The 23,383-nt window shown below is 46.9% G+C and overlaps 1 protein-coding gene across 1 annotated transcript in view; it reads left to right on the forward strand.

Annotated features, from left to right (window-relative positions):
• NFATC3 (nuclear factor of activated T cells 3) overlaps window positions 1-23,383 on the forward strand; it is a 664,419-nt gene that overhangs the window by 512,026 nt on the left and 129,010 nt on the right. The window contains exon 7 of the mRNA XM_063945273.1: window positions 15,531-15,586. Within this exon, the coding sequence (XP_063801343.1) occupies window positions 15,531-15,586 (56 nt within the window). The remainder of the gene's footprint in view (window positions 1-15,530; window positions 15,587-23,383) is intronic.

Consider the following 23,383-nt stretch of genomic DNA (forward strand, 5'->3'; position numbering starts at 1 on the left):
CGCTCTTCATTCCGGGAGTGGACAACTGGGAAGCGGACTTCCTCAGGAGAGACTATCTCCATCCAGGAGAATGGGTCCTCCACCCGGAGGTGTTCGCAGAACTGACAAGCTGATAAGGTGTCCCTCAGACATGATGGCCTTCCGCCTCCACAAGAAGCTTTGGAGGTACTGTTCCAAGTCATGAGTCCCACAAGCAGTGACGGTGGACGCCCTGGTAACTCCGAGGGTGTTCTAGTCAGTGTATGTGTTCCCTCCACTTCCACTCATCCCAAGGATTCTCAAGCTAATTAAAAGAACAAGATTTCAGGCGATCCTCATTGCTCTGGATTGGCCATGAAGGGCTTGGTACGCGGATCTTCTGGAATTAATGCTGGAGGATGCGAGGACCTTCAACAATGGCCTTTCGCCTATCAAGACTTATCGCGGCTACGTTTGACGGCATGGAGGTTGAATGCCAGATCTTGGCTCGGAAGGGTATTCCGACAAAGGTCATTCTACCTTGATACAGGCTATGAAGGGAGTAACGTCTAAACATTACCATCGATTTGGAAAAAATGTGTCTTGGTGTGAATCCAAGAGGTTTCCTATGGTGGAGTTTCAACTGGGACGGTTTCTCCTCTTTCTGCAAACAAGTGTGGATGTGGGCCTTCGCTTGGGCTCCATTAAGTTCCAGATTTCGGCCTTGTCCATTTTCTTCCAGAAGCATTTGGCTTCTCTCCTGGAGGTTCAGACTTTCTTGAAAGGGGTTCTGCACATCCAAACACCTTTTGTGCTTCCTACGGCACCTTGGGATCTTAATGTGGTGCTGCAGTTCCTGCAGTTGGATTGGTTCGAGCCTTTACAGGAGGTGAAAGTACGGTCACACTGTTGGCATTCGCATCTGCTAGATGTGTGTCTGAACTAGGGGCACTGTCATGTAACATCCCCTATTTGATTTTCAATGAAGATAGAGCTGAGCTCCGTACTCGTCAGCAATTTCTTCCAAAGGTTGTGTCAGCTTTTCATATCAACCAACCTGTTGTGGTGCCAGTAGCTACTGACTCCTCAATTACCGCAAAGTCCTTGGATTTTGTGAGGGCTTTGAAAATATGTGAAGAGAACTTCTCGTCACAGGAAGTCGGACGCTCTGTTTGTCCTTTATGATCCCAACAAGGTTGGGTGTCCTGCTTCTAAGCAGACTATTTCTCGATGGATCAAGCTTACTATCCAGCATGCTTATTCTACGGCAGTCTTTCCGTGTCCAAAATCTGTTAAGGCCCACTCTGCTCGTAAAGTGGGTTCTTCCTGGGCGGCTGCTCGGGGTGTCTTGGCTTTACAGCTACTTGGTCAGGGTCGAACACGTTTGCCAAGTTCTACAACTTCGATACTTTGGCCTCTGAGGACCTAAAGTTTGGTCAGTCAGTTCTGCAGGAACTTCAGCACCCTCCCGTACTGGGAGCTTTGGTACATCCCCATGGTACTAAATTGGACCCCAGCATCCTCTAGGACGTAAGAGAACATAGGATTTTAATTACCTACCGGTAAATCCTTTTCTCGTAGTCTGTAGAGGATGCTGGGCGCCCGCCCAGTGCTTCGTATTCCTGCATTGTTACTTGGTTCAATTTGTTGGTTCAGCCGTTGCTGAATCGTTCCAAGTTGGTTAGCTTGGCTTTCCTTTTTGTTGTGTGAGCTGGTGTGAATCTCACCACTATCTGTGTATTTCCTTCTCTCAATGAATGTCCGTCTCCTCGGGCACAGTTTCTAGACTGAGTCTGGTAAGAGGGGCATATTAGGGAGGAGTCAGCCCACACTATTTAAACTCTTAAAGTGCCCATGGCTCCTACTGGACCCGTCTATACCCCATGGTACTAAATTGGACCCCAGCATCCTCTGCAGACTACGAGAAAAGGATTTACTGGTAGATAATTAAAATCCTAGTTTTCGTGTGGACCTAATGCATGACTACTATTAGTGATTGACCTATTGACTGTAGACCTTTTTAGTGTAGATCTATAGACCGGATAACGATAGTGTTTTACGTTTAGTACAATGAATCCGTTGTACAGATAGTTCCTTGATGTTACAATGTAGAAATTAAGTCTCTGTGTTGTTCAGCGTTTAAACAGGTGCCTCGAGTAGGGTGGCCTAGAGGACTGAGTGTCACTGCCATGATCGCCAGTTGGGGTACTCCTGGGTTGTCGATCCCATGTTCCCTCACTATTTTCCCTTTTAACCCTGTTCTGGCTCAAGTTTTGATGATGATGCTGCAGGGTCAGGGCCCCGGAAGAGTGGACACCCCTCCCGCATTCTGCCCACTTCCTAGTGAAGTGGGCAAAATAGGGAGAATAACAGTAAAATCACGAACCCGGCGGAGGGATGGAGCCTAATGACGCGATCATATGCTAATCGTGTGATTTTAGCCCCACCCCTATCAAAATTTCGTCCAATTAGTCTCTTGTGGGTGGGCGGGGCCTACAGATGTAATCAGCTTGGCTCCTCCCTCATTACCGCCTTCCTGCTTCTCCTCTCCGGTCATCTCCCGGAGAGGAGATTTAAAATATCGGCAAGTATGGTCTGTGGGCTGTAGCTGGTTTCAGGGTCAGTCCTGTTGGGTGTGTGCTCAGCCTCTTCCTGATATTGGCTGTCCTGTGGTGTGCCGAGGCCGGTCACTTGTCAGTCCGGCTGATGGTGCTTCATCCTGCAGGGTCGTGTGGTGTTTTGAGTAAAATGTCAGTTCAGGTGATAACTTCCGTAATGCATTTTGGCTGTTAGGCCTTCTTGGAGATAGTTGTGTAAGCCACTTGGTGGGGGGAGAGCGAGTTAAATCTCTTTTTTTATGGATCCTGGCTTGAGTTCATTGGTGAAGGGAATAATGGATCTGATTGGTCAGTAGGACCGTCTGTATACTGGATGGTGCCTCCATGGGCTGCAATGGTGATGGGGACAGGGAAAAATAAAAGAGCATCTGATTAGTCAGCGGGACGGTGTATAGGGGGTGGGTGCAGTAGGCTGCAGTGGTATTCGTGTGTTCGGTGATAGTTTTGGACTTGATGAGTATACTGTTGCCAAGACTGTAGTTGTGAACAGTTTCACCCTGGCCTCCAGCAGATATCATCCTAAATGGTTACACAATGTACCTATGGAACAGTTTAGGAAGCTAAAACTCTTCACGCATCAGCGATTTCGAAACAAGGGGAGACTTTGAACGCAAATCCTTGTTTAAAAATATGACACACAAGCAGTTCAGGAAGCATACACTAAAGACCAAAACATTGACAGATTACACCTGCTTGAATACAAACCCAATCTTGAACCCAACACAGATAACAACATATACTTTATCACATAATACACCAGACAACCAAATGCGCAGAATCATCTACAAATATTTGCACATCCTCCTAGACGAGATTTTATCAAATATTCTTTCACCCAAAATTTTTCCGCAAAGCACCTGACATAAAAATAAAAATTGGTCAAGAAGCATATTCCTCCACTTACTCTGACACATACCACAATAGACAAACATGCACATCCCGGTGAATTTTACCATTGCGGCAGCTGTATGGCATACAAAACAACCAAAAACAAAAGCACTAAACCAATTTTTCTACCACTAACGGCAAACAGATAATGATCAATGACAACATCACATGCTATGCAAAGGGTATCCTGTACCTCATAGAATGTCCCTGCCCAAAACAATACATAGGTAGAACCATACAACCAATCAAAATAAGACTAGGGGAACATACATAACCTCAAGAAGGGGTCAGAGGATCACCCCATCTCTCAACACTTTAAAAAACACCACCAGTGAGTTCCATCCACTCTCAAGTTCACGGGAATATGAGAAATAAAACAATTTTGGCGAGATGGTGACTACATCAAACACATCAACAAAGAAGAACTCAGATGTTTGTATGAGCTAAACACCCTCACTTCCCCAGGGATCTCAACATTGATAATGAGATCAGATCCATCATCTGTAAATGAATAAACCAAACATCACCTCATTTCTCTCACGCATAAGGCTCAATGCCTACATGCATTAAGCACCCACAGTCCCAACTTTACAATGAATACTCCATAGCCCCACTGGATTGCATTTACAATCTACACATACATCCGACAATGCTTCACACACCACATAGGGACAATAAAAAAAAACATAGATATTTGTCTTAAATCATTCTTTATCAAACACAGTATCTACAACCCAGGTAAATATAGCCCTTAGTAACAGTACAATTACATGTAAGGCAAGCCATCAACACTAAGCCAAGACACCAATTGAACCAGCCTAATAACCTCTGTCAGTAATCTCCAATCTGTTATCTACTATCCCTCTTTCCCTTTGCTGTATTTATTTTTATTTCTGCTGCGGGGTACACTGAGCTCCACAGGGAATAACGTCAGGGTGTAGAGTAGGACCTTGATCCGAGGCACCAACAGGCTCAAAGCTTTGACTGTTCCCAAGATGCATAGCGTCACCTCTATAACCCCGCCTCCATGCACAGGAGCTCAATTTTGTAGTTGGTGCCATGCAGTAAGCAGGCATACAACAGGTGGGCTGCTACAGCAGCCCCGTGAAGAGGTTTTTAAGCGAAGATAGAAGACTTCAAGGGCTTACAGCAGTGATAAGATGTCAGTCTGACCTCTCCTGCTGTAGCTCCATCACCTCCCCCAGCGGCGCTATGTACTCCCGCGCCCTGGTTGCCGGGTTCTTACAGCGGAGGCTCCGGTTTGCTTACCGTCACACACTCGCCGAAGTTCTCCTGGATCGCGTGGCCGCACTCAGGGAGGAGGTTGTGGGTTCCGCTGAAATTGCAATCCGGCGCGGCCAGTGGGAGGCGGGCAGTGCGCGCTGGCGTGGACACTGGTCGAGCAGAGACTCCACTAAACCACCAGGGCAAGGGCACAGGTCGGTTTTTACCTCATAAAAAAACGTTTTTATTACAGCCCATAGTACCAGCGGTGAGGTCCAGCAGGGGGATAAGGCTTGCACCTGTAGCCCCTCCCCCAGCCCCAGGGCGCCATTTACAGTAATGTTCCTGCCCTGGAGCTGCTTATATCTCTCTCCCTCACTCCCAGTCAGTGTTTGGGCGCCATTACACAGAGCAGCACTGTTCCTGGGACTGTTTCGGCAAATCCTCCTTTGTAAAGCCGCCTGCACGTCAGCGCTGTGCATTTTACAAGACACTTAAGTATTCTACATGTCGGTTGACAGTGTTAGTTAAAAAAGTGCATTTGGTCAGGGTTATGTAGTACAAGTACCCTGTGATATACATCCAGTCTTTACTGTGCATTGATATATCTACTTATTATATAGCTATACTGAGTATTACTTTGTATTGCTAGTCCAGTGCAGTTTTATTGCATGTCATAATTTCTGCATTGTACATTGTTACTATATGTGTGTGCATATAGCTGCTGTGTGACCTCCATTTCGTGTCTCTCACTCAGATTGCTATCCCTATATTCTATGATCTGAGGGGGCTCAGTGCGTCAGGTTTATTATCTGATATAGGTGTGTCTCAAGATATACTCATTGTGTATTTTTCTTTGTGATTTTTAGTCACCATATACCTCTTGAATTCCCTGTTTGCGGAGTACATAAGCTGCACAGGGGGTGCTTGTCAGGTATATTGCTGTTGATATTGTACTGTGTTGCCTAATATTGTACTTTTAGCTATGTCGGCTGCAGGGGCAACAAAGCTGGAGCTGAACACACAGTGTGTGGAGGTGACACTGCAGGCATGTTTGAGGAAAACTTGGCAGCAGAGAGTTCATGTTCGGGGGGTTCCCTACCCCCCCAGTGGAATAGTGGCAACGGGGGTTCAGAATGACCCACATTGGGCTACATTTTCCTCGTTATTAACTACGCTTGTAACTAAACTTACTCCCCCTATGGGACCCCCTGTGCCGGTGCAACCGATCATGGTCCCTGCAGTTAATCCGTCCTTGGCGGATCAAATCTCCAATCAGTTACAACAATTAAACCAGTCATTGACTAAAAGGAAATCTGACTCTCGCCCGCCTAAGATCAAGAGGTCATCTAAACGGGCCATTACTTCCTCACAGTCTGCCACTGTCCCAGACACCTCATCTGATGAGGATGATGTCTATACTGACCCCTCAGATACTGATCCTGATCTGATGGGGAGGCTGGTTCGCAGGTAAGATGTTCCTGACTTGTTGGAGGCAATCAGGATGATTCTTCAGATCACTGATGACACAGAGCCTGATGCCATTCCTAACAAACCAGACAGGTTCAAACGAAAGAAAGTGGTTAAACAAGTTTTACCTCACTCTGACCACTTAGTGAACATACGTCAGGAATTCTGGGAAACTCCAGGTAAGAAATTCACACATCACAAGAAGATGCTGGCTCACTATCCTCTTGCTGCGGAGCTAAGTAAAAATTGTGAGACTCCCCCACCAGTGGATTTGCAGTTGGCGCGGCTGGTAGTATCCTCAGCTCTGCCTGTGACTACCGTCACATCTCTGAAGGAACCGACGGATAAGCGTGTGGAGGGTTGTTTAAAGGCTGCAGAGGCCATTGAGGCGTGGGCCCAGGAGTTGGAAGCGTAGTTGCCTTCTAATGCTTCTGATCACACTAGACAATGCCTGTCGTATATTGTCACAGCTTCTCATGTGAAGGAGGCGGCTTCTGATGCCGATATTCTGGCGGTCAAGGCTTCTACTACATCTTTCCTGACTCGCCGGATTTTTTGGTTGCAGTCCTGGTTCGTAGATCTGGACTCCAAGAAAACCCTGGAGGTGCTACCTTTTAAGGGAGACATTCTTTTTGGAGAAGACCTCAACAAGATAGTGGCTGACTTAGCTTCTGCTAAAACGGCATGTCTGCCTAGTAATGCTCCTTCGGCGCCGGAGGCTAAGAGTACTTCCTCTCCTCCTTTCATCCTCCCGGAAAATCAAAAAGTCAGGCGTACCCGAAACACGGTCGCACTTCCAAACCTGCAAAGCCCAACCCCAAATGGGCCTGGGCTGCCTGTCAGCCTGCTTCCAAAACTGACAAGCCTGCCGTATGACGGGGCGGGCCTCCCCCTGGGGGATCCCAGGGTGGGGGGCCGACTTCTAGGGTTTACCCAGGAATGGTTGAAGACCACTTCCGATGCCTGGGTATGGGAAGCCGTCACTCGAGGTTACGCAGTATCCTTCAAGAAATGTCCCCCTCATCAATTTTGCCTGACAGATGTCCCTTCGGATCAGGTGAAGGCAAAAACTCTTCATTCGGTGGTACAGTCCCTCCTGGACACAGTAGTGGTAGTACAAGTGCCAGGGGTACTATTCACCACTGTTCCTAGTCCCGAAACTGAATAGGTTCTCCCGGCCCATTCTCAATCTCAAGTCCTTGAACAAATTTGTCAAGGTTTCCAAGTTTCATATGGTCTCCCTGGACATACAGGATGCTTACCTGCATATTCCCATTGCAATGTCGCATCAGCAATACCTGAGGTTTGCAATGGGCAACCTCCATTACCAATTTCTGGGCGTTACCTTTTGGATTGACCACGGCTCCGCGGGTTTACACCAAGGTCATGGCGGTAACGATGGCTGTACTCCGCGTCAAGGGGTCAGGATCCTACCGTATCTGGACGACTTTTTGATCCTGGCAAATTCCCCAGAAGTTCTCCTACGCCATCTGGATCTGACCATCCAGTTTCTGCAAGCCCACGGGTGGCTCATCAACTGGAAGAAATCTTCCCCGGTCCCTGCACAGAGCATGGTGCACCTGGGAGCGTTGTTGGACACCCGCAACCAGCGGTTATTGTCTCAGAAGAAGGTCATGAAGCTTCAGGACAGGGTTCAATGCTTCCTATCTCGTCCGCAAGTGTCGATACATTCGGCGATGCAAGTGCTCGGTCTCATCGTGTCTGCTTTCGACATGGTTGAGGTCCGTCTGTCACTTAACTCGTGGTTGCAGGACTGACGTTTGAGCGGGGGTCGTCCCGTCTGGATCTCCAACTGGGTCCTTCTGACAACGTATGCCAGTCTGAGGGCCTGGGGCGCGGTGTTGGAGCAACACTCCCTTCAGGGTCGGTGGACCGAGGAGGAATCTCGCCTCCCTATAAACATTCTGGAAATGCGGGCAGTGTTCAACGCACTGAACCTGGCCCAGCATCTAATTCAGAATAGACCTGTTCAGTAACAGTCGGACAACGCCACCACAGTGGCGTACATAAATCATCAAGGCGGCACTCAAAGCCGCATGGCAATGAGGGAAGTATCAAGGATTCTTCAATGGGCGGAACGCCATCTGCCAGCCATATCGGCCGTATTCATTCCGAGGGTCCTCAACTGGGAAGCAGACTTTCTCAGTCAGGACGTGCACGCCGAGGAGTGGAGCCTCCATCCGGAAGTATTTCAACTCCTCGTGGACAAGTAGGGCTCTCCAGATGTAGACCTGATGGCGTCTCAACACAACCACAAGGTTCCAGTCTTCGGAGCAAGAACAAGGGATCCTCAAGCAGCGTTCGTGGACTGGCAATCCCGTGGAACTTTCGGTTGCCATATGTGTTCCCTCCATTGTCTCTACTGCCCAGAGTGATAAGGAAGTTCAAACAAGGAGGCATGCTATTTCTGCTTGCTCCAGCATGGCCCAGATGGCATTAGTTCTCAGACCTCCAGGGCCTCTCGCTAGAGCGTCCCCTTCTACTTCCACAACGACCAGACCGCCTCGTTCAGGACCCTTGTGTCTTCCAGGATTTGGCCCAACTGGTTTTGACGGCGTGGCTCTTGAAGCTTCTGTACTGAGGGCCAAGGGTTTTTCGGAGGCGGTCATTCAAACTATGTTGAAGGCCCGTAAGCCGGCTTCTGCTCGGATTTACCATAGGCTCTGGAATTCTTACTTTGTTTGGTGCGCGAATGACAATCATGACGCTTACAAGTTTAGCACAGCCAAACTTTTGGCTTTTCTACAGCAAGGCCTGGACTTAGGCCTTCGTCTGGCCTCCCTCAAGGTTCATATTTCTGCCTTGTCGGTATGGTTTCATAGAGAAATTGCATATCTGCCTGATGTTTATACCTTCACTCAAGGGTGTGTTGCGCATTCAGCCTCCTTATGTCCCAACTGTGGCCTCTTGGGATTTGTCGGTGGTCTTGGAGGCCTTGCAAGGATTTCCATTTGAACCTCTTGCATCCGCAGATCTTAAGTGGCTTTCCCTTAAGGTCTTGTTTCTGCTAGCCTTTGCTTCTGCTAGACATGTTTCAGACTTGGGTAGCCTTATCATGTAAGTCTAACTTTCTGATTTTTCACCGTGATCAGGCAGTTCTTAGAACACGCCCTGGTTACCTACCTAAGTTGGTGTCTTCCTTTCACCTTAATCAGGAGATTATGGTTCCTGCCTTTAATTCTCTGGAGTTGTCTTCCGGAGAGCGGTTTTTGGATGTGGTACGGGCTCTCCGTATCTATGTGAAGAGAACTGACTCTCTTCGTGCTGTTTGGTTTTCACAAACGTGGCTGGCCTGCTAATAAGCAGACCTTGGCCAGATGGATTATAATGGTGATTGCACATGCTTATGTACAGGCTGGCCTTCCAGCTCCTGATACCATCAAAGGCCATTCTACTCGGTCTGTTGGACCTTCTTGGGCAGCCCGCCGTGGTGCGACCCTTGAACAATTGTGCAAGGCTGCTACGTAGTGCTCAGTGAACACGTTCATAAGGTTTTATGCCTCCGATACTTCCGCCTCCCAGGATGCTTCCTTTGGATGCCGGGTTCTTGTGCCCGCTACAGTTCTTCCCTCTTCCATAAGGAACTGCTTTAGGGCATCCCCGATGTTATTCCCTGTGGAGCCCAGTGTACCCCGCAGCAGAAAATGAGATTTATGGCAAGAACTTACCATTGTTAAATATCTTTCTGCGAGGTACACTGGGCTCCACAGGGCGCCCACCCTGACGCACTTAGCTTCTTTGGGTTGGTATGGCATTAGCCGCTGACACCCTCTCTTGTCATGAGTGTGTGGTGGATGTGGCTACTAACGATTGTCGTCTCTTTTACCTGCTACTGCATTGGACTGGTTAACAAAAACTGAGCTCCTTTGCACAGAGGCGGGGTTATTGAGGAGGCAGCGCTATGCATCTTGGGAACAGTCAAAGCTTTGAGACTGTTGGTGCCTCGGATCAAGATCCTACTCTACACCCCGATGTTATTCCCTGTGGAGCCCAGTGTACCTCGCAGAAATATTTAACAACGGTAAGTTCTTACCATAAATCTAATTATTTTTTTTATGGGGTTCTTTTTTGTTGCCTGTGGCAACAGCATGCTTATCAAGTCCAGAACTATCATAGAACACAGGAATACCATTGCAACCTCCAGAGACACCTACCCACTCACTATACAGACAATCCGAGAATTTATTTCTTGCCTCCCCCTCACCATTGCAGCCTATAAAGGCACCACTAACTATACAGACAGTCCAACTGACAAATCAGGTCCATTAATCCCTTCACCAATGAAATTCCAGCACGGGGCCAAGATGGAGATTTAACTCACTCTCCCCCCACCAAGTGACTTACACATCTATCTCAAAGAAGTCCTAACGGCCAAAACGTGTTGAGGACCTTATTACCTGTTCTGACATTTTACTCAAAACACTTCATGATCAGCAGGAATTGGCACCACAAGCCGGGCTGCCACGTGATACCAGGAAGAGGCTGTGCAGACTAGATGCTGGGCATACAGCCAACAACAGATCTTGCAGCCAGCTACAGCCTCCAGACCCGGCAGCAACACCATCAAAATTGGAGCCAGAACAGTCTTGAAAGGGAGAAAAGTGCGGGGGGATGCGATAGACACCCCACTTGAGTACCACAACTGGGCAATTGTGCAATCCCACACCTGTCTCTAGGCTATTTTATTCCTCAATAACATGGAAGCACAGGTAATATCAAGTGGTGCAGGATGCCACCCCCTGCCACAGCTCTTACCTTGGATATATTTGTCTGCATATCTCCTTCTGCACCAAGTGCAGCACCGATACTATACTCACTTGTGATACAAGCCTTTACACACCACTTATACTTTGAACTGAACACCTGATTATACACTGTACGACACTAAGACTTAATTGCTACCTTGTAACATCAAGGAACTATCTGCACAACGGATTCATTGTACTAAATGTTTAACACTATCTTATACTACTTTTGGTCCTATTTATTACTAGATTGTAACAATCATATACCTTCAGTAAAACTATTGTCTGCATATTAGCCATCATTATTCATTGCCCACTACATCTAGAGGTTTGAGTGCTCTGCAACTCTACATATCTTCTACTCCCTAGTGAGGCCGGACAACCTCTTTACAGAGCGGCGCAGTCCCGACCCACAGTATACTCTTCAGTGCGCAGGGCACCTCTTCCTATTCTGATTCAGATGTGGTTGGAGGTGCAATTGCTGCTGGTTACATTAAAGCAGCAGCAATGCACTAGTATGTTAATGCGGCAGGAGGCATATGATATAAGTAGTTGCCTCCTGCTTGCATTAGTGATCTGTGCTGCATGCTAGTATCTATCGGATCACCTGGGTCTCGCAGCCGGCTGATGGTGACGCATGGAGTGACATAAGCTGGCCACCGCAGTTCCGCAAAGAAGCCAGGAAATCTGTTGTTGCAGCCTACTCCCCGCCCCCATATGAAAACAGATTGTCAATCCACAAAGTCTGCAGCCGTAGTGTGCAACATTGCAGGACCTGTACTGCACATTTAAAAAGGGGAGCAAAACTGAACCAGGTAATTATAGACCAGTTAGTCTTACATCTATAGTGGGTAAAGTATTGGAAGGTATTCTAAGGGACAGTATTCAAAAGTTCCTTGAAGCAAATAAGTTCATTAAAAAGAACCAACATGGATTTGTGAAGGACAGATCATGTCAGACCAACTTACTTGGCTTTTATGAAACAGTAAGTGCGAACCTGGATCAGGGTAAGGAGGTGGATATAATATTTTTAGACTTTGCCAAAGCTTTCAACACTGTACCATACATGCGTCTTATCGATAACATACAAGAAATAGGGCTAGGGAGCACAATATGCACTTGGGTCAGTAATTGGTTAGATAATAGGGAGCAGCGCATTGTGGTAAATGGATCATTTTCAAATTGGACTAAAGTACTAAGTGGTGTTCCACAAGGGTCTGTGCTTGGACCACTTTTGTTCAACATTTTCATCAACGACCTAACAGGTCTAGAGAGCATGGTGTCAATTTTCGCAGACGATACCAAATTGTGTAAGGTTATAAATATGGAGGGGATGCTGAGTCTCTTCAGCACGACTTAACTAAACTGGAAGCATGGGCAGAAAAATGGAGAATGAGATTCAACACAGACAAGTGTAAGGTAATGCACTGGGGGGCAAGACCAAAAATTACACCTACATACTAAATGGGGTAATATTAGGGGATTCTGTACTGGAAAAAGACTTAGGGGTTCACATAGATAACAAATTAAGCAGCAGTACCCAAAGTAGGAGTGCAGCAAAGAAGGCTAATAAGATATTAGCATGCGTAAATAGCGACCAAACTAATCAAGGGCATGGAGACGCTGGAATACGAGGAAAGGCTTGCAAGGCTAGGCATGTTTACATTGGAAAAGAGGAGACTAAGAGGGGACATGATCAACATCTATAAATATATAAGGGGTCAATACACAGAGCTTGGGAGGGACCTGTTTTCTAGAAAATCAGCAGAGAACAAGTGGTCACTCGCTTAGGTTAGAGGAGAGGAGTTTCCGCACATTGAGGCGAAAAGGTTTTTTCACAGTAAGGACAATACGTGTTTGGAATTCCCTGCCTGAGAGAGTAGTAACTGCTGACTCAGTCAACACCTTTAAGAATGGGTTAGATAAATTCCTTTTGGATAAAGATATTCAGGGAAATGGTGCGTGGGCACGCATTATAGTTAATTTAACTAGTCCTAACATAAAAATAACTAGTCCTATAATAAGACTGCATAGGAGAAAACAAATAGGTTGAACTCGATGGACAATTGTCTTTTTTTCAACCTTAGTTACTAAGTTACATCAGTACATTGCACTACTGTATGTGCTGTGCCTCCAACCTCATCTGAATCAGGTTGTGTTAAGCAAGAGCTTCTAGGCATTTTGAGACCTAGAAGCTCTGAAACAGGCCTTATGTTGATACACCTGATTCAGACGCAGAAGCACACACAGCTGCAACTATTGGTGGCTGTCCATGTACACATCCATTCCCTACCTCTCCCCCTCAGACTCTCCACCTCTCTACAAAACTTCAAACGGGCTCTCAAGACCCACTTCTTCACCAAACTCAGCCAAATCTCATCCTAACCCTCTGTTTGACGCTCACTATGTTCCCCGTCTGTGTCACCCCTGTCTGTCTACCTCTCCTCTATAGAATGTAAGTTCTCACGAGTAGGGCCCTCATCCCTCATGTGCTTATCCTTTCTCTTACGTTAATAATCTTCAACTGCATCAACTCCAACAGTCTTCTGCTACACGATACTTATTCCAGTGTCATCTGCTGATGTAGCTATGTTTATTTACCCTGTATTGTCCTATATTGTCTTCAACTGTAAGTTGCTGTTTTCCTGTTTTGATTATTTGTTTATGTACTCTCTAATTGGGCGCTGCAGAACCCTTGTGGCGCCATATAAATCAAGGATAATAATAAATCCATGCATTTGAATGTGCAAAGTCTGAGACATCCACCTTCAGCATCTGTACACAGTAATAACGATTGATGCACCGTTAAACACAACCATCAGTCACATCATCAAACCTTGAACCATCCCTATGGTTCCATAGCAGTCTGTTCTGTGTTTTGTTTGATGCATTTGCTCAAAGTAAAGAAAAATATACATACAGGTTGAGTATCCCATATCCAAATATTCCGAAATACGGAGATTTTTGAGTGAGAATGAGACAGTAAAATCTTTGTTTTCTTATGGCTCAATGTACACAAACTTTGTTTAATACACAGTTATTAAAAATATTGTATTAAATGACCTTCAGGCTGTGTGTATAAGGTGTATATGAAACATAACTGAATTGTGTGAATGTACACAAACTTTGTTTAATGCACAGAGTTATTAAAAATATTGGCTAAAATGACCTTTAGACTGTGTGTATAAGGTGTATATGAAACATAAATGCATTCTGTGCTTAGACTTAGGTCCCATCACCATGATATCTCATTATGGTATGCAATTATTCCAAAATACGTAAAAAATCCGATATCCAAAATACTTCTGGTCCCAAGCATTTTGGATAAGGGATACTCAACCTGTATTTTAGTACATAATGTATCCGGCACAGAAGCCTCTTCTCCTAGCACTGTCCTTGTCACCAGTGCTCTTCTCTATACTCATCCATGCATTGGGTTCAGGAGCATCAAGTGCTGAATTGACCAACTATAACTGCCCACTAGATGCTCTTCTAGCAACAGCAAGTTGCCTTTCTCTTATCCCTACTGCCTTGTCTGTGGTGTTGTATATAGAATATGTGTAGCTGTTGTGTATTCTACGTATACTGTGTTACTATTATTTACCCCCTTATAGGGCACTGCAGACACTTTCTAGCATCCTATAAGTACTAGTAGATCACAACATGCAGCCATTTTTCCCAGCATATACATTGGATATCCCACCCTAAAGCTATTCTGTGTGCAGAACAAATCATCATGGCCTAGGGTTACCATAAGTCGGCAACGACTTGACAGTACTTAACTACTACTGAAACAATGGGTTACTTATTTCCAAAACAAAAGTACCATTGTTTTATTGAAATATATATAAAAACAAGTATTAAACCTTAAGTTATCTCTTATATACCCTGTTAGGGGTTCTCCTATAAAAGGAGTGATTGTATACTGGGGGCTGGTAAAAAAAAAAAAAAAAATCATTGTAGTAGACTAAAATCACTAGATGTATGTATGTGCTCAATGTGGGCTTAATTTGTTTATGGAAGTATTTCTTGACCTGTTAATAAATAAATAAATAAATTAAAGGAAAGGGATATTTGTGCTGTGCCATGTAGGTAGTGATTTTGGTCGATGACTTCAAATATGTCACTGATGTTCGATACCAGAGAAAAGCATGAAATTGGTAAGTGCATTATGTGCCGCACAAAGTTACAAAGGATCTAAGGAGGATATCCAATTAACTGCAGTAAATGACCACATTAAATTGATTCTCCCAGGCTATCCAATTAGCCCCTGACCGCCAGCACTTATCATGGATTAGGGGGCACGCAAAGCAGAATCCACCAATAAGCAACCCTCATAGACCCTCTAAGTTGTGTGATATTAATACTTTTATTAGCGTAAAGAAAACATGGCGCATCATTTTGAGAGGTTTGCTCATTGCATTGTCCCATATTGTCTTTGAATTAATAAGACTTCTCGTATTTTGAAGCAGGCATGTACAAAGGAAATAATACATTTTTGTAATGTGTGCCTTTTAGCGTTTTTTTTTGTTCTACTGTATTTATTTAAAACTGCTGGGTCAAGTCTACATGTTTCTGTATATATTTTTTTCTTTTTGTTTCTTAGATGGACGTCCTCAGTGGGAAGTGGAAGCAAAAATTGTGTCTGAAATGAGACAAATGGTGAGGAGTGGTTTATTTAATTTATTTTTTTGCAGATGTATTTATTTGGTTTTTCATTAAAGACAAAAAAGCAGCAGAAGACCAAGTCAAAGACATTTTACTGGAATAACATAAGAAATAAGGAACATGCATATACTTCTATCCATCAAGAGGTACATGAAATGGGAGATGAAGTCTAAAATGTTGCATCAGGGACTCGCCAACAATGGATACTGTAGGCAAAGGAGCATCAGGTGCCGTCCATGTTCAGTGTGGAGAGACTTATCAAATTATTAAGAGTTATAATAATAATGCATTTATGGCATTTTCCAGTAAATAATAGAGAAACATATAGTGTTCCCCATAGAAGGGGGAAGGATAACACCGAAGATAAGTGGTGGGGGGTGTATCCATTAAAAGCAAGTACTGTATGCATTAAGAGCAGGTATTGTTCAAAGAGACCAAGATTTTGTAAATATCTTTGACAGACACACCTCACCTCCAGGGTACTGCAGATTATAGTGACTAAAGATACAAATTAGTGGATTCAAAATGTTTTAATAATTGTCACTGAGAGAAGGACTCAATATAAGGTCCCAATTTTTATATGCAGAATTCCTGATTCAATATCAGGCAAGTAGCTTTCCATTCCAAAAATAGCTTATGTAAAAGAACAGTTGTAACCTGTTCAAGACAAGGTGGTTGTAGTCACTATGATAGTAAGTATAGGCAAAACCTGTTTGTGGGTAGTGGTCTCTATGGCCCAGGAGGTGAAGTTAGCACATAATAATGCAACAAAATCCAGTGTTTGGTTTAGGTGAAAAATTCAGTTCAAGAAGGAAAGCAGTTTATTCCAGAACCTTTTGTATTTTGGGACACTGCCAAAAGTTATGGAAGAATAAAGCACTGAAGAGAGGCATTTGGGGCAATGGCCCGATTCCTCTGGTACCATATGCCTGCGTTGTCCTTATGATATGTAAGACCTATGTACAAATATGTGCTTGCATTTGAGCAGAATGTAAAATACCATTAGTTTCCCCAAAAATCAGGAGGTTAGGTAATGGTAAGACAATTAAGATAAATTTCTTCTACGTCCTAGAGGATGCTGGGGTCCATATTAGTACCATGGGGTATAGACTGATCCACCAGGAGCCATTGGCACTTTAAGAGTTTAACAGTGTGGGCTGGCTCCTCCCTCTATGCCCCTCCTACCAGACTCAGTTTAGAAAATGTACCCGAAGGAGCCGGTCACTGCTAGGGGAGCTCTACAGAGCTTTCTTAGTAAAAGTTTATTTTAGAGTTTTTATTTTACAGGGAGGCTGCTGGCAACAGCCTCCCTGCATCGAGGGACTGAGGGGGGGAGCAGTGTCCACGTTGCGGGGTCACCGCTTACTGGACACTGAGCTCCAGAGGGGATAGATCGCTCCCCGCCGCAGGGGAGCACTCACCCCAGCAGCATGCCGCCACCCACTTGCAGAGCTGAAGTTTGTGGCGAGTGAGTCACTGACCCCCGCTAGCAAGCAGGGGGCCGGTGTGAAGATGGTGGCTACAGTTAGGAGCGCAGTACTAACTGCTTCGGGGTAGGCTCAGCGGTACCTAGGTGCGGCGCTGTGGGGTGCGCCCTTAGCCTTAACCCTACACTGACCAGAAAGCCTGTCGGGGTCTGCGGATCTCAGCCAACAAAAAATCCTCAGGCCAGTATAATCTTGGAAGAGCGGGAAGACAGCGCCATTAAGGGGGCGGAGCTTCCCCTCAGAGCCTACAGCGCCATTTTTCTGCCTGCAGACACGTTGGTGGAAGACAGTTCCTCCAGATCAACTCCAGCTATTTGTACGGTACCAGGGGGTTGTAGAAGGGATGGGAGGCTGTGTAAGACTGTGTCACCTATTAGGGGACACAGTCAGCGCTGGTTAAGGGTCTCCCTATACCTATATAGCGCTGTGTGTGCGTTGGCTCCAATCTGTGTCTCTGCCATTCTTGGGGGGGAAACTCTGTCTGCCCTGTACCCTGTGTGTATGTGGGGTGTAAAAGCAAACATGTCTAGAGACTCTGTCTCATATGCTGCAGAGGATTTATCTTCTCAGGAAGATCCCATCCCATGTAATCAGGATTGCACTGTTGTAGCGCAGATCCCAGCTAGAGAACCGGAGTGGTTAACCTCTCTTAGGGGGGCTATTTATCAGATTTCTGAATGGGTTGCAAGGACTGAGCATGCAACTCGGGTGTTGCAATCCTCTATGGCAGTATGGTCTGATACTGCTCCCTCGGGGCCCCCTGCGGTACATTATCACAAACGTGCTCTTGCCCAAATTATGCAGGATGACACGTATACCGATTCTGACCCAGCAGGCGGTGATGGGGATGTGTCGAGGGGGACAGCATCACTTGCTAAGGGGGTGCAGTTGATGATTATGACACACCTGAGCAGGTTGAGGAGGCATTTTTCACGGACAATAAGAAAGCCCCTCTCACCTTCCTGGCATCTAAGGAATTAAATGCTATATTTGAAAAAGCCTGGGAAAACCCGGAGAAAAAATTCAAGATCCCTAAAAGGGTCCTGGTTGCTTTTCCCTTCCCGGATGACGATAGAAAAAAAAAAATGTGAGCCCCTGCCTAAGGTTGACACCTCTGTCTCCAGGCTGTCAAAACTGGTGGTATTGCCAGTCCCGGGATCTACCGCGTTGAAGGACCCGGCTGATCGCAAAGTGGGTGCTATGCTCAAATCCATATACACGGCTTCAGGGGCTAAACTGCGGCCTACTATTGCCTGTGCATGGATTTCTAAAGTTATAGCCAAGTGGTCAATCACTCTGCAGGAGGACTTGGCTACGATGGATAAAGGTGACGTTGATTTATTTTTACGTAACATACAGGATTCTACAGGGTCCCTGGTAGAATACATGAAGGACCTGGGTTCCATGGTTGCGGGGATCTCCTCCATGTCTGTCTCGGCTCACAGGGGTCTCTGGCTGTGCCAATGGTCTGCGGACGCGGAATCCAGGAAAAGTGTGGAGGGCCTACCCTATACAGGTCAGGCTCTGTTTGGGGAGGCACTGGATGCGTAATTGCCACGGCTGCCGCGGGTAAGTCTCCTTTTCTTCCCTCAGCTGCACTGGCTATGAAGAAGCCTTTTACTCCCAACACGTCACAGTCCTTTCGCGAGGCCTAGAAAGAACAAGCCTTATCACACCTTCTTTAGAGTTGGTCGTGCCAAATCCAAAAAGCCTTCCCCCGCAGGTTCCCAGGACCAGAAGCCGGCTTCTGGTACCTCAAAGTCCTCAGCAGGACGGTGGACTGCACAGCCTGGAGGTAGGTCAGGTGGGAGCAAGACTCCTGCATTTCAGCCACGTCTGGGTGTCGTCGGGCCTGGACCCCTGGATACAGGATATTGTGTACATGGGGTACAGGCTGGAGTTTCACTCTCCCGCCTCACCAGTTCTTCAAATCAGGCTTGGCAGCTTTGCCGGCAGACAGAGCAATTCTTCTGGACGCTATCCGAAAATTGGTAGTGTCCGAGGTCATTGTCCCAGTTCCACCTCATCACTTGAACAAAGGTTACTATTCAAAACTTTTTGTAGTACCGAAGCCGGATAGTTCGGTAAGGCCAATTCTGAACTTGAAATCTTTGAACCCTTATCTCAAATTCAAGATGGAGTCCATGAGAGCAATTGTCTCAGGACTGACAGAGGGGGAGTTCTTGGTGGACCTGGACATCAAGGATGCGTACCTCCACATTCCCATTTGGTCGCCACACCAGGCCTATCTCAGGTTTGTTAGACGATCACTATCAGTTTCAGGCGCTGCCGTTCGGTCTCTCCACGGCACCGAGGGTCTTTACCAAGGTGATGGCAGAGATGATGGTTCTCCGCAAGCAGGGGGTGAACATAATTCCGTATCTGGACGATCTGCTGATCAAGGCATTGTCCAGAGAGAAGTTGTTAAGATCCACTGCTCTCACGACACATCTGCTCAAGGAGCACGGTTGGATCCTGAACCCTTCCGAAGTCTCATTTGGAGCCGACAAGGAGGCTGTCTTTCCTGGGGATGATCCTTGACACGGAGGTGCAGAGGGTGTTTCTACCGGTGGAGAAAGCGTCTGGTATGTCTTGAAGCCTGCCCTGGTATCGGTTCATCAGTGCATCCGCCTTCTGGGGAAGATGGTTGCCTGCTACGAGGCTCTGCAGTACGGAAGGTTTCATGCTCGATCATTTCTGCTGGATCTCTTGGACCAGTGGTCGAGATCTCACCTACATATGTACCAGAGGATATGTCTGTCACCGAAAGCCAGGATTTCGCTCCTCTCGTGTCCTCAACTACCACACCTTCTGGAGGGCCGAAGGTTCAGCGTTCAGGACTGGATCCTTCTAACCACGGATGCAAGTCTAAGAGGTTGGGGGGCAGTCGCTCAGGGGGAAACCTTCCAAGGAAGGTGGTCAAGTCTGGAAGCCAGCCTGCCGATAAATATTCTGGAACTAAGAGCCGTCTACAACAGTCTTCTTCAAGCGGCCCACCTTCTGAGAAATCGGGCCGTTCAAGTGCAGTCGGACAGTGTGACCACAGTGGCCTACATAAACTGACAAGGCGGAACGAAGAGCAGGGCTGCAATGTCAGAGGTGACCAGAATCCTCCTCTGGACAGAAAGGCACGCGGTAGCGATGTCCACTATCCACATTCCGGGAGTAGACAACTGGGAAGCGGACTTCTTCAGCAGACACGATCTCCATCCAGAAGTGTTCGAGGAGGTAACCGGTTGGTGGGGGGTTCCTCACATAGACATGATGGCCTCCCGCCTCAACAAGATTAAGGCAGAGCAAATTTGGTTTTGAAGTATAGATTTCTGGGGGGATCTTTCCACATGTCTTAGTCTCATACCATGTTAGGGAATGATACCTAATGCTGGTGGTCAGGATGCTGGCGGTCACATGACCGTCCGCGATATCCTGACTTTTAGAATGGCGACGGGGGAACGGGGTTATTAATTTACCCCTTTCTCTGACGTCCTAGTGGATGCTGGGGACTCCGTCAGGACCATGGGGATTAGCGGCTCCGCAGGAGACAGGGCACAAAAGTAACAGTGCACTGGCTCCTCCCCCTATGACCCCCCTCCAAGCCTCAGTTAGATTTTTGTGCCCGGCCGAGAAGGGTGCAATCTAGGTGGCTCTCCTAAAGAGCTGCTTAGAGTAAAAGTTTTGTTAGGTTTTTTATTTTCAGTGAGTCCTGCTGGCAACAGGCTCACTGCATCGAGGGACTTAGGGGAGAGAAGTGAACTCACCTGCGTGCAGGATGGATTGGCTTCTTAGGCTACTGGACACCATTAGCTCCAGAGGGAGTCGGAACACAGGTCTCACCCTGGGGTTCGTCCCGGAGCCGCGCCGCCGACCCCCTTGCAGATGCCGAAAAGTGAAGAGGTCCAGAAACCGGCGGCAGAAGACTTTTCAGTCTTCATAAGGTAGCGCACAGCACTGCAGCTGTGCGCCATTGTTGTCAGCACACTTCATAGCAGCGGTCACTGAGGGTGCAGGGCGCTGGGGGGGGCGCCCTGGGCAGCAATGATAGTACCTTATTCTGGCTAAAAATACATCACATATAGCCCCTGGGGGCTATATGGATGTATTTAACCCCTGCCAGGTCTCAGAAAAACGGGAGAAGAAGCCCGCCGAAAAGGGGGCGGGGCCTATTCTCCTCAGCACACAGCGCCATTTTCCCTCACAGAAATGCTGGTGGGAAGGCTCCCAGGCTCTCCCCTGCACTGCACTACAGAAACAGGGTTAAAACAGAGAGGGGGGGCACTTATTTGGCGATATGACTATATATATTAAAATGCTATAAGGGAAAAACACTTATATAAAGGTTGTCCCTGTATAATTATAGCGTTTTTGGTGTGTGCTGGCAAACTCTCCCTCTGTCTCCCCAAAGGGCTAGTGGGGTCCTGTCCTCTATCAGAGCATTCCCTGTGTGTGTGCTGTGTGTCGGTACGTGTGTGTCGACATGTATGAGGACGATGTTGGTGAGGAGGCGGAGCAATTGCCTGTAATGGTGATGTCACTCTCTAGGGAGTCGACACCGGAATGGATGGCTTATTTAAGGAATTACGTGATAATGTCAACACGCTGCAAGGTCGGTTGACGACATGAGACGGCCGGCAAACCAATTAGTACCTGTCCAGGCGTCTCAAACACCGTCAGGGGCGTTAAAACGTCCTTTTACCTCAGTCGGTCGACACAGACACGGACACTGACTCCAGTGTCGACGGTGAAGAAACAAACGTATTTTCCTTTAGGGCCACACGTTACTTGTTAAGGGCAATGAAGGAGGTGTTACATATTTCTGATACTACAAGTACCACAAAAAAGGGTATTATGTGGAATGTGAAGAAACTACCTGTAGTTTTTCCTGAATCAGATAAATTAAATGAAGTGTGTGATGATGCGTGGGTTTCCCCCGATAGAAAATTATTGGCGGCATACCCTTTCCCGCCAGAAGTTAGGGCGCGTTGGGAAACACCCCTTAGGGTGGATAAGGCGCTCACACGCTTATCAAAACAAGTGGCGGTACCGTCTCCAGATAGGGCCGCCCTCAAGGAGCCAGCTGATAGGAGGCTGGAAAATATCCTAAAAAGTATATACACACATACTGGTGTTATACTGCGACCAGCGATCGCCTCAGCCTGGATGTGCAGCGCTGGGGTGGCTTGGTCGGGTTCCCTGACTGAAAATATTGATACCCTTGACAGGGACAGTATTTTATTGACTATAGAGCATTTAAAGGATGCATTTCTATATATGCGAGATGCACAGAGGGATATTTGCACTCTGGCATCAAGAGTAAGTGCGATGTCCATATCTGCCAGAAGTTGTTTATGGACACGACAGTGGTCAGGTGATGCAGATTCCAAACGGCACATGGAAGTATTGCCGTATAAAGGAGAAAAAGACAACGTCTTTTCAGCCTCAGTCCTTTCGTCCCCATAAGGGCAAGCGGGCAAAAGGCCAGTCATATCTGCCATGGGATAGAGGAAAGGGAAGAAGACTGCAGCAGGCAGCCCATTCCCAGAAACAGAAGCCCTCCACCGCTTCTGCCAAGTCCTCAGCATGACGCTGGGGCCGTACAAGCGGACTCAGGTGCGGTGGGGGGGGTCGTCTCAAGAGTTTCAGCACGCAGTGGGCTCACTCGCAAGTGGACCCCTGGATCCTACAAGTAGTATCCCAGGGGTACAGATTGGAAATTCGAGACGTCTCCCCCTCGCAGGTTCCTGAAGTCTGCTTTACCAACGTCTCCCTCCGACAGGGAGGCAGTAGTGGAAACAATTCACAAGCTGTATTCCCAGCAGGTGATAATCAAAGTACCCCTCCTACAACAAGGAAAGGGGTATTATTCCACACTATATTGTGGTACTGAAGCCAGACGGCTCGGTGAGACCTATTCTAAATCTGAAATAGTTGAACACTTACATACAAAGGTTCAAATCAAGATGGAGTCACTCAGAGCAGTGATAGCGAACCAGGAAGAAGGGGACTATATGGTGTCCCGGGACATCAGGGATGCTTACCTCCATGTCCCAATTTGCCCTTCTCACCAAGGGTACCTCAGGTTCGTGGTACAGAACTGTCACTATCAGTTTCAGACGCTGCCGGTTGGATTGTCCACGGCACCCCGGGTCCTTACCAAGGTAATGGCCGAAATGATGATTCTTCTTCAAAGAAAATGGACGATCTCCTGATAGGGGCAAGGTCCAGAGAACAGTTGGAGGTCGGAGTAGCACTATCTCAAGTAGTTCTACAACAGCACGGGTGGATTCTAAATATTCCAAAACCGCAG

The sequence above is a fragment of the Pseudophryne corroboree genome, chromosome 11, assembly GCF_028390025.1.
Source record: "Pseudophryne corroboree isolate aPseCor3 chromosome 11, aPseCor3.hap2, whole genome shotgun sequence".
Classification (NCBI taxonomy): Eukaryota; Metazoa; Chordata; class Amphibia; order Anura; family Myobatrachidae; genus Pseudophryne; species Pseudophryne corroboree.